The 12,435-nt window shown below is 41.3% G+C and overlaps 1 protein-coding gene across 2 annotated transcripts; it reads left to right on the top strand.

The window, feature by feature from the left end:
- The first annotated feature begins 4,394 nt into the window (after nucleotides 1-4,394).
- On the top strand, nucleotides 4,395-12,241 carry LOC106596693 (asparagine--tRNA ligase, cytoplasmic). Of its 2 annotated transcripts, none has more exons than XM_082956945.1 (15): nucleotides 4,395-4,598; nucleotides 5,110-5,192; nucleotides 5,325-5,390; nucleotides 5,480-5,572; nucleotides 5,849-5,938; nucleotides 6,117-6,195; nucleotides 6,797-6,867; nucleotides 7,001-7,087; nucleotides 7,314-7,535; nucleotides 8,104-8,303; nucleotides 8,519-8,654; nucleotides 8,899-9,012; nucleotides 9,411-9,542; nucleotides 9,812-9,987; nucleotides 10,213-12,241. In XM_082956945.1, the coding sequence occupies exons 1-15, from the start codon at nucleotides 4,556-4,558 to the stop codon at nucleotides 10,268-10,270; spliced, it is 1,650 nt and encodes a 549-aa protein (XP_082813071.1). In that variant the 5' UTR covers nucleotides 4,395-4,555; the 3' UTR covers nucleotides 10,271-12,241. The 2 variants fall into 2 exon arrangements, with proteins under 2 accessions (XP_082813071.1, XP_082813070.1); XM_082956944.1 differs by having other exon boundaries at nucleotides 4,396-4,598; nucleotides 9,812-9,943.
- Nucleotides 12,242-12,435: the final 194 nt, after the last annotated feature.

Here is a 12,435-nt window from a genome sequence, read left to right as displayed (position 1 = left end):
CATGTCTGTAAAACGTGTGTAGAAAAGAAACGAACAGAAATACTCCATTACAGGGGGACAGCTTCCACCATGAGCAATTAAAAAGAGGACTTCCAAGAAGCCAGTTTTTCAGACTGCGCCGTATATGCCACTCCACAGAGGATTATCTAGAAAAAGAAGCGGAGATGCGCAGTAGGTTTCTAAGAAGAGGCTACTGTCGACAATGTGTGAATGAAGCTCTTAATTTGGCATTAGGGAAAACATGAGATGAACTGCTACTAAAAAAAGACCCACTAAAGCTAAAGAACACGCTGTATTGTTGATTTGATTTTGTTCACCACCCCATACACTTTTGAACTCGCGTAAAGTGGGAGATGCTGTCAAGAAACCCTGGTATGTTTTATCATCGGACCCAGCTTTGCCAGCTGAATTTAAGAATCCACAATTTATTGTATATATAAGAGGTCGCAATTTAGGCATTAAATTGTTCCATGCCAACTGCCAGCCACAAAAGAAAACGAGCCAGTCTCTTTCATGCCCTCTTCTGAATGGTAGCTATAAATGCAGAGGTCGCGCACAGTGCAACAATATGATGAAGTGTGAATATTTCTCCCACATACAGGAAACGATTCCAAATTAAATGACATTTCTAACTTTAGATTTTGTGGCATAAAGAAAGTTAAGATATCAGACAAGGGGAGGTGATATAAATAATATTCTGAGTAAAATACAATGTTTTTGGATTTTGACCCTCCAGACATGATTTCCTAAAGGTCTTAATGATGAAATGCCTATGTATGTTATGGTGTAAATGTGAACATGAATTAATGCCTCCATTTCAGATTACTTTGACTTTTTTCTTACGCTGTTCCCAATGATTTATAAAAACTAGCTTGATGGGTTGATGTCCTCATTGTGGTTTTACAGACGTGTTTAATACGTTTTATGTACACAACTTTATTAGAATAATTATGAAATTAACATTGTTATATTTGGTAAAACGTACTTATTTCCCACGATTCCAACCCCATTCGATGTGGGTGGAGCTATGTATACATAAGGGTGCTAATCATTTTTTCAAAACTCACAAAAGCTCTGACTAAGGCCTTGAGGTCGATACATAGAGCTTAATAAAAAGCAGTGATACTAGCCAGAGCAGTGATACTAGCCAGAGCAGTGATACTAGCCAGAGCAGTGAAACTAGCCAGAGCAGTGATACTAGCAGTGATACTAACCAGAGCAGTGAAACTAACTAGAGCAGTGATACTAACTAGAGCAGTGATACTAACTAGAGCAGTGATACTAGCCAGAGCAGTGATACTAGCCAGAGCAGTGATACTAGCCAGAGCAGTGATACTAGCCAGAGCAGTGATACTAACTAGAGCATTGATACTAGCCAGAGCAGTGATACTAGCAGTGATACTAGCCAGAGCAGTGATACTAGCAGTGATACTAGCCAGAGCAGTGATACTAGCCAGAGCAGTGATACTAGCCAGAGCAGTGATACTAGCCAGAGTAGTGATAATAGCCAGAGCAGTGATACTAGCCAGAGCAGTGATACTAACTAGAGCATTGATACTAGCCAGAGCAGTGAGACTATCAAGTGATACTAGCCAGAGCAGTGATACTAGCAGTGATACTAGCCAGAGCAGTGATACTAGCCAGAGCAGTGAAACTAGCCAGAGCAGTGAAACTAGCCAGAGCAGTGATACTAGCAGTGATACTAACCAGAGCAGTGAAACTAACTAGAGCAGTGATACTAACTAGAGCAGTGATACTAACTAGAGCAGTGATACTAGCCAGAGCAGTGATACTAGCCAGAGCAGTGATACTAGCCAGAGCAGTGATACTAACTAGAGCATTGATACTAGCCAGAGCAGTGATACTAGCAGTGATACTAGCCAGAGCAGTGATACTAGCCAGAGCAGTGATACTAGCCAGAGCAGTGAAACTAGCCAGAGCAGTGAAACTAGCCAGAGCAGTGATACTAGCAGTGATACTAACCAGAGCAGTGAAACTAACTAGAGCAGTGATACTAACTAGAGCAGTGATACTAACTAGAGCAGTGATACTAGCCAGAGCAGTGATACTAGCCAGAGCAGTGATACTAGCCAGAGCAGTGATACTAACTAGAGCATTGATACTAGCCAGAGCAGTGATACTAGCAGTGATACTAGCCAGAGCAGTGATACTAGCCAGAGCAGTGATACTAGCCAGAGCAGTGATACTAGCCAGAGCAGTGATACTAGCCAGAGTAGTGATAATAGCCAGAGCAGTGATACTAACTAGAGCATTGATACTAGCCAGAGCAGTGAGACTATCAAGTGATACTAGCCAGAGCAGTGATACTAGCAGTGATACTAGCCAGAGCAGTGATACTAGCCAGAGCAGTGATACTAACTAGAGCATTGATACTAGCCAGAGCAGTGATACTAGCAGTGATACTAGCCAGAGCAGTGATACTAGCCAGAGCAGTGATACTAACTAGAGCAGTGATACTAGCCAGAGCAGTGATACTAACTAGAGCAGTGATACTAGCCAGAGCAGTGATACTAGCAGTGATACTAGCCAGAGCAGTGATACTAGCCAGAGCAGTGATACTAGCAGTGATACTAGCCAGAGCAGTGATACTAGCAGTGATACTAGCCAGAGCAGTGATACTAGCAGTGATACTAGCCAGAGCAGTGATACCAGCAGTGATACTAGCCAGAGCAGTGATACTAGCAGTGATACTAGCCAGAGCAGTGATACTAGCCAGAGCAGTGATACTAGCCAGAGCAGTGATACTAGCAGTGATACTAGCCAGAGCAGTGATACTAGCCAGAGCAGTGATACTAGCCAGAGTAGTGATACTAGCAGTGATACTAGCCAGAGCAGTGATACTAGCCAGAGCAGTGATACTAGCAGTGATACTTGCCAGAGCAGTGATACTAGCCAGAGCAGTGATACTAGCCAGAGCAGTGATACTAGCCAGAGCAGTGATACTAGCCAGAGTAGTGATACTAGCCAGAGTAGTGATACTAGCCAGAGTAGTGATACCAGCCAGAGCAGTGATACTAGCAGTGATACTAGCCAGAGCAGTGATACTAGCCAGAGCAGTGATACCAGCCAGAGCAGTGATACTAGCAGTGATACTAGCCAGAGCAGTGATACTAACCAGAGTAGTGATACTAGCAGTGATACTAGCCAGAGCAGTGATACTAGCCAGAGTAGTGATACTAGCAGTGATACTAGCCAGAGCAGTGATACTAGCCAGAGCAGTGATACTAGCCAGAGTAGTGATACTAGCAGTGATACTAGCCAGAGCAGTGATACTAGCCAGAGCAATGATACTAGCCAGAGCAGTGATACTAGCCAGAGTAGTGATACTAGCAGTGATACTAGCCAGAGCAGTGATACTAGCAGTGATACTAGCCAGAGCAGTGATACTAGCGAGGGCAGTGATACTAGCCAGAGCAGTGATGTGTGCAGTTTTTTTTCTTTCATCTGTTACCATGCACCTGCAAAAAAGATGGCTCAGGTTTGTGACTACCTTTTGAACTGATACATTTATGAAAACTGTTTAAGCACTTGCTAATGCATTAAAACGTTGGTTGACTTTTTCAACATTTCAGTATAAAGATGAAATGCCCCTGACATACTCCATGCTCTTTGAAAACACCATCTACATCGAAACATTCTTCTTTTGCCTTGTTGTAGTGTATGGAATACTACATTTACCCATTTGGGTCACTGTAAGTACTTATTCTTAATGTATGCAGCTTGATATGTTTTATTAATGATAACATTTGGCTCAATAAGGGGAAATATATTTGACTGAAATTCTGAGTTTATTTCTGGTGGTTTACAAGACTCTTATATGAAATACATACTTGATCTGATGTATCTACTCTTCTTTTTTGTGATACAGTTGTATGAGAAACTGCACAGGGGTAAAGTTGAACCGCATCCCACTGATCACATGACTGAAGACTTGGAAATTAACGAGACCCATACTAAAAATGTGAACTTCTCAAAGTGATCCATAGCTGTTGTATTCATCCAGTCCGGATGAATTATGAGATGAATTTATTATTCACAGCCACAGAGGCATTTTTCCATTGGAAGATTGGTTCTATAATATTTCAAGCATTATTAACAAAAATGTATTGATAAAAAAAATTGAAGCAACGTTTTTGTCTTTTCTTTTGTAGTTGTCACATGCACAGGGTGCCCTAGGTGTAAAACAGTACAGTGAAATGCTTAATTTGCGAGCTCTTTACATGATGCAATGGGTTGAATTAACAATGAAATAAGCATGAATCATATCTAGCCACATCTCTCGAGCCATAAACCACACCGTATTGGTCCTTTCATCATTTCAGGGCGGAACGACAATGAATGGCAGGGACTGGGTACGAATCCACGTTCAATTTACTGCACACTGTAACCAATCACCGTTCACGATCTATGCGGAAATTGTATGCACCATACGCATGCGCACAAACACCAACGAGAGCAGGTTCATATTCGTATTATTATTAGCTAGCTAGTAATCCGTTAAAATATACACATTTTATACAATTTCTACGTGGGTATGGCAGAGGAGGTAACGAAAACCACAGGCGGACTCTCAGTGGGTAAGTAGATAACATGGCTAGGTAATTTACAACCATTGTAACAATGATGAACTCATGCGATGTGTTGCATCAGACCGGTGTTGCTAGCTAGCTTTCATAGCACCAATGTCATGACTTAAAAAAATTTAAAAATCATTGCATAGCTCAAGCTTATCTTGACTGTCTAGTTAGTTAAAACAAGTTAAGCTTACTACGCATCGGTGTGAGCTCTACTTTCGTTTGAGCTTTTTTTCCTCCATTTCTGTCGTCCCTGTACCCAAGCATGTGGTAACATGTCTGTCACGCTCCTGTTATCTAGCCAACGAGCATCTTGCCTAGCTAGCATCTTGCCTAGCTAGCATAATCACTGTCATGCTTCATCAGATCTCCAACCTTTGGGTGGGTGAAATAGGCTGCATAGTGGGGTGTTGAATACAGGAGTTTTCATCATGAATGACCATGTCAAACTAGGTTTAGTTAGTTGAAATAACACATTCAGAATCAAGTGTTGAGTTGTTTCCACTTCTTCCAGGTGGGCTGTATGTGTCTGACAAAGAAGGAAATGACCAGGATGGTGATGGAACAGAGCAGAAGCCTTTCAAGACCTCATTGAGGGTAAGATGAATCAGTGTTGTGTACACCTATTTGTGTTTAATTATGACTCCATCCAACAGAACTGATATGTCTACGCATCTTTGAATCAATCAAAATTAAGTGAATTGCTATAACAACTATTTGATTTCAAAGGCTTTGACATTTGCTGGAAAGGAGCCATTCCCCACCATCTATGTGGACTCTCAGAAGGACGGAGAGGTACATAGTTAGAAGCATTGAAAACGAAGTCGTTTGGTTTCACTTTCATTTGGTTTCACGTTCTGATTTAGTTTCCCCTATTTCTCTAGCGTTGGGCAGTGATCTCCAAGACGCAGATGAAAAATGTGATGAAGGTATTTGCTAGAGAGCAGATGAAGAGCGACTCCAAAGACAAAAAGGAGGTATGTGGGAGAGGCGGCAGTGTGGGGAAATAGTCTGAGGCATGTTCATTCCAAATGGAACCCTATTCCCTATATAGGAACCCTATTTCCTATACTTCTGGTCAAAAGTAGTGCACTTTGTAGGGAATAGGGTTCCTTTTGGGATGCCACTTTTATAATTATTCACACAGTCTCATATTTGGCCATAAACTGTTGTGGCTATCAGTAAAATATTCACAGGCAGCAGTATCCCATGTGAGCTACTATTTATAAGTTATTTTCAACGTTGATTTAAAGGCAGAGGATTCTGAGAGACGAGAGAAGAACCTGGAAGATGCTAAGAAAATCACCATCGAGAATGACTCAAGCCTTCCAGAGCCCAAAACGGTCAGATCCACTATATTCTCTTTTGTCAGCATCCTGTGAAATTCATCTTTGTATGTTTTGTATTGTTTAAAAAGGATTAAAACAAATACAAATAAAAAGTCACGTTTGGAAATAAGAATCACATCTTTATCTTCCATTGTGTTGAATTCTAGAAATGTAATCAACCCTTTCCCAACAGGTGAAAATCTATCAGCTGGAGCCTCTCCGGGGGGAGAGAGTGAAGGTGTTTGGCTGGGTGCACCGAATGAGAAAACAAGGTGAGGATTGTTAGTTAATGTGTGTCTAACCCAGCAGTTGTCAGCATGCCACAACACTGTAACTAGATTATAACATACAGGTTGTTAACTAACAGTATATGCTCAGGATACAGTCAACACAACACCCTCTGAGTTTCCTATTTACTACAGCAGGGATCATCAACTAGATTCAGCCGCGGGACCATTTATTTCTGGTCAGGGGCCGGAACATTATTACAAATAATTTGGAGACTGCAAATTGAACGCAACAATCTCAAACCGATATAATATTTGACTAAATAGTTCAAACCTTTCTTCCATTTGTAAACAATCACGTTATTTATTATGCGTGCGAATACTTGAACAGATTTACACAATCACTTGAAGCTGATTTCCTGGTGTTTTGTACTGTTTTATGTCCAACAATGAAAATTCCCCCAAAAACCAACATGGGGGGAATAAAACCACTGGTCCTCCAGCTAGAGAATCCAGCACTACAGACTTATTTGGAGTGAGAGGGGCTTCATGGCTCATAGTGTGTTTTATTATTCTCTTTATTTTGTATTTGACCATTATTTTACCAGGTAAGTTGATTGAGAACATATTGTCATTCTCTTGCTAGGAAAGAACCTGCTGTTCATCGTGCTGAGAGATGGAACTGGTTTCCTGCAGTGTGTTCTCAACGATAAATTGGTAAAAAAAAAAAATACAAAAATCTCTTAAATAAATGTGTTAATTTCTTTCTTTTATTACAAAATTGAATAATATGCTTTCTTTTATTTTTTTCTCATTTGTTAAATTCGTTTTGTTTTTGTCACCATTATAGTGTCAGTGTTATAATGCCCTGGTGCTGTCCACTGAAAGCACAGTGGCTCTGTATGGGACAGTGAAGCAAGTACCTGAGGGAAAGCAGGTACAGATTGTTCACTTACTTACTTTAATTACCCACATTAAACTGTAATATTTTCCTTCAAACCTTGTTTTATTTTTTTTTGGCCCAGGACTAGGCCCAATCTGGTTCTGGGAAAACTGTCCCTTTTTAACTCTGAATCTAATTCATGTATTAAATGGTTTGTTATTTTCTTGTTAGAGCTATGACTGACTAGGATGTCCTCTCTCCTCTCTTCCTCCTTCTCCAGGCCCCTGGTGGTCATGAGCTGCACTGTGACTTCTGGGAGCTGGTGGGTCTGGCGCCAGCTGGAGGAGCTGACAACCTGCTGAACATGGAGTCTGATGTTGACGTTCAGCTCAACAACAGACACATGATGATCCGTGGGGAGAACGTGTCCAAGATACTCCGGATCCGCTCCACTGTCACACAGTGTTTCAGGGATCACTTCTTCAACCGTGGATACTATGAGGTAAGAGTGGGTACACTGTACAAACGTCCTCTGTTTGAGCTCTTTGAAGCTTAAAACCACCTAAATAAATAGAACATAGAATAGTAATATACAGATGCAGTCAAATATATTCTCACCTTTGCGTAATTCACAATTTCTTCTAAAATAAGTTGAACTTGAAAAAATGTGGTGTTTACACATATTTGATTGATTTAAAACTGCACAGGACCAAGAGAAACACTAAATCACAACTGAAATTGAGATTTTTTTTCTCTTCAAGGGGAAAAAAATGTCCTGGACTAAAGTATTCAACATTAAAATGTTATTTGGTTGGAGGCCATGATTCTGGTTTAATGTGTAATTTATCTGGTATGTGGTAAATTGCAGGTGCCTATTATCTGTCGGATTTATAAAATTGTACTGAAACGGCCTGTTTCCATCACTGCTGTTGTGATTTATCGTTTAATGTGACTTGATTCACAAAATGGATGGCAATGTGGTTAGTGGGAAGCCATGAATCTTGAATTGTATATTTTCAGCCTTGTGCGTGTATGTCTAAATCTCTGATTTTGTATTTGTTCCCCCAAAGATCACCCCACCCACTCTGGTGCAGACCCAGGTGGAGGGAGGTTCCACCCTGTTCAACCTGAACTACTTTGGGGAGGAGGCGTTCCTGACCCAGTCCTCTCAGCTCTACCTGGAGACCTGCATCCCTGCTCTGGGAGACACCTTCTGTATCGCTCAGTCCTACCGCGCAGAGCAGTCCCGCACCCGCAGGCACCTGTCTGAGTGAGTGCTGGAATTGTTTTATTTTGCTGTTTCAAATTGGAGTCATTCTGATAGCAAAACATGACCTTAGGAAACCCTCTATTTGTATTTACCTTTTATTTATAACAGGTTAGTTTCACTGACAACCTATTCTTCAACAGACACTTTCTAGTGTTTAACATAGTATAACTACATACTATAGGGCACTCTGCCTCTGCTTCTCATCCCTTGTGTAGGTACACTCACATAGAGGCAGAGTGCCCCTTCATGACCTATGAGGACCTACTGAGCAGGCTGGAGGATCTGGTGTGTGATGTGGTGGACAGAGTCCTGAAGTCTCCTGCTGCTTCTCTACTCTACCAAGTCAACCCTGTACGTCTGACGTCTCATTGGCCGCTATTAGTTATCTCTGTTTGACTCCCTCTCCCCTTCTCTCTCGTAGTCTTGTTCCCTGAGACGGATGTATTCTTAAAGGGTTTATCTTGAAAGAATGTTTCCTTTTTAAGATTCAAGTTTCCTTGACCTTTTTTAGAATCCTTGTGTGGTGGTGAAAGGCTAAACATGAGAATAGCACAGTACTAATGTGGCCTGTCCTTTTCCTTTCCATCTTCTCCAGGACTTCAAGCCCCCCAAGAGGCCCTTCAAGAGGATTAACTACTCAGATGCCATCATCTGGCTGAAGGAGCATGACATCAAAAAGGATGATGGGACATACTATGAGTTCGGAGAGGTACATTTGACTATGAATAAATGACATTTGATAAATGGTTTAGGGTCGGCATGTACCACTGTCAATTATAATCACTCCATCTATTCACTATCTCCCTCAGAAATAATATTTGGACAGTGTCGACCTGTGGTTGTTTGCTGACATTTTTAGGACCGGTTTTCAGGACACAGATTGAGCCTAGTCCTGGACTACATATTACTTTCAAAGGAGAATCTGTTGAAGCAGCTTTTGAGTCCATAACTTAATCTGTGTCCAGGAAACTGACGTAAAGAGAAAAGCGGAATGTCCGCTCGGTGTTTAGCTACTCCATCAATGTATTATTGTTCAGTGGATCTTCTCTTCGTCCAGCTCCTGTTATTGTGATGTGTTATAAAACCTTCTCCCTCCTTTTGTTTCAGGACATCCCAGAGGCCCCAGAGAGGCTGATGACTGATGCCATCGGTGAGACCATCCTGCTGTGCCGCTTCCCTGCTGAGATCAAGTCCTTCTACATGCAGCGCTGTCCTGAGGACCGACGCCTCACTGAGTCGGTGAGTCACTGACCAGCAGAGAGCTTACATCACGGAAACCATGACCTGAAAAACCACACCTCAGAGAAGCCATCATGAACCTTACCCAGGGCCTGATTAAAAAATGTCTCTGGGTTCTGATCTGAGATCAGTTTTGTCCTGTTAGATAATAATGAATAAGAATATGGACAGGGGGGAGCTGATTCTAGATCAGGACTCTTTCTCTGAGAGGCTTTTTGAATATGGGCCCTGAAAGACATCCTCATTGTCCCTGCTGCTCCTCTCCCCAGGTGGATGTGCTGATGCCTAATGTTGGAGAGATAGTAGGAGGGTCTATGAGGATCTGGGATGCTGAGGAACTGCTGGAGGGATACAAGAGGGAAGGCATTGACCCAGCCCCTTACTACTGGTACACTGACCAGGTATGTACATCTACCCAACCCTCTAATACTGGTACACTGACCAGGTATGTACTCAGCCAGGAAGAGAAAATCAGACCTGTAAATCTTATTAATGATTTCAGGAAAAATACACAAGGGGGTGTTCTTCATTGCGATTTTAGTATGGCAGTTGGGGTCATAGGTTAGACACCCTAGTGTTTCCAGAAATGTTTTATGAAAATAAATAGAGAATCTGTTAGACATTTTTGATGGTGTGTTTCCTTAATAATGTCAACATTTGTGTCTTCCAGAGGAAGTATGGGACCTGTCCCCATGGTGGCTACGGGCTGGGCCTGGAGAGGTTCCTAACCTGGCTGCTGAACAGACACCACATCAGAGACGTGTGTCTCTATCCCCGCTTCATCCAGCGCTGCCGACCCTGAACTACCAACTACCCTGCCCCCTGCTGGAGATGGATCACACTGCCTTTCAAGAGACCAAGAATCAAATCAAATGAAATTGTATTTTGTCAGATGCGCTGAACAGGTGTAGACCTTAGCTTGAAATGCTTACTTACAAGCCTTTAACCAACAATGCAGTTCAATAAATAGATTTAAGAAAATATTTACTAAATAAACTTTAAAAAATCTAATCAATCACAAGGTAACACAAGAAATGTACATAACAATAACGAGGCTACATACAGGGGGTACCGGTACTGAGTCAATGTGTGGGGATACAGGTTAATCGAGGTAATTTGAATGCATTCCAAATGGCAACCTATTCCATATATAGTGCTATTTTTTTTACAAGAGCATCCCAAAAGCAACCTTTTCCCTATATAAAAAATTGTTAGAAAAAATATAAAGGTAAACCACCTTCGGGATCAGTGTCCCTCCACCGGGACAGTTGAGCTAACATGCGCTAATGTGATTAGCATGAGGTTGTAAGCAACAAGAACATTTCCTGGGACATAGACATGTCTTATATGGGCAGAAAGCTTAAATTCTTGTTCATCTAACTGCACTGTCCAATTTACAGTAGCTATTACAGTGGGAAAAAAAGACCATGCTATTGTTTGAGGATAGTGCACAACAACAAAACATTTGTCGCAGCAACTGGTTTGATACATTCACCTCTGAAGGTAAATAATGTACTTACATTCAGTAATCTTGCTCTGATTTGTCATCCTGAGGGTCCCATAAATAAAATGTAGCAAGCATATTTTTGTTTGATAAAAATCAATTTTTATATTCAAATGTAGGAACTGGTTTCTACAGTTTCAAACCCTGCTGTCTCTAGCTCCTGGCCATCTAGATGTGTATAAGTCAATTATCCATCATGTATGACATTCCTGGGAGTGTGTGAACTTTAATTTTATATAACCACCGTACTTGAAAATGTATCAATTGACCAATTTGGGCAGATACAAAATATTGTCCAGTATTGAAATGTTTCACTGGATCAATCTGAAACTTTGCTGCCTTCTAGTGGCTGAAATCTAAACTGCAATAATACATTATGGCCTTGCTCTTGCATTTCACCAGATCTAATGTGTTATATTCTCCTGCATTAATTTCACATTTCCACAAACTTCAGTGTTTCCTTTCAAATGGTATCAAGAATATGCATATCCTTGCTTCAGATATGTCAGACCCATTTATTAACTAGGCAAGTCAGTAAAGAACATTCTTATTTACAATGACGGCCTACACTGGCCAACTGTGTGTCACCCTTATGGGACTCCCAATCACGGCCGGATGTTAAACAGCCCTATATAGTGCTATTTATTTTTTATCAGAGCATCCCACATGGCATCCTATTCCCTGTATAGTGCTATTTTTGACCAGAGCACTATCCCTATATAGCACCCTTATTTTGACAGGGACCAACAGTAGTGCACTATATAGAGAATAGAGTGCCATTTGGAAAGAAGCCCCATCATACTTTTTTTCTGTACTGGCCCCCCCGTGGGAATTGCACCCACAACCCTGGCGTTGCACACACCATGCTCTACCAACTGAGCCACAGGGAAGACAACAGTACTGCAAGAGGCCAACATACAAGGCTGGAGAACTAAGACAAGATCACTTAATTACACTAACAAATCCCTGCAAATGTAAGATTTGAAATGTGTTTTCAAACATGAAATTCATGCTGTCCATCAAATACTATTTGTCTGCCAATAATTGTATACTGCATACGCTACAATGTCTGTCTGGAATGTTCTGTGGAGACACGCATCCTGTTAACATCTCTTGTATATTGTGACAAATTACTGATCCACTACTGTTGCAATAATCCTGTTAAACAAAGTGAAATACAAGGGTTAGAATTTGACAGATATTTTCTTGAGTAACTTCCTTCTCTAGACTTCCTTGTGTTTTTTGTTACAGATACATTTCCTTGTACACCAAAGAAAATGAAATATGTATCCAAAACTCACTATGTATGTGGTTTGGTGGAACAGAACAGCACCAAAAGTTAGGCAAGGCTAAGGGGAGTGCACAGCATCCCTACGTCAGAGCACAGGC

This window comes from Salmo salar, chromosome 01, assembly GCF_965601325.2.
Source record: "Salmo salar chromosome 01, fSalSal1, whole genome shotgun sequence".
Taxonomy (NCBI): domain Eukaryota; kingdom Metazoa; phylum Chordata; class Actinopteri; order Salmoniformes; family Salmonidae; genus Salmo; species Salmo salar.
The sequence above is the reverse complement of the archived record's forward strand: the minus strand, read 5'-3'. Positions and strand labels throughout refer to the sequence as shown.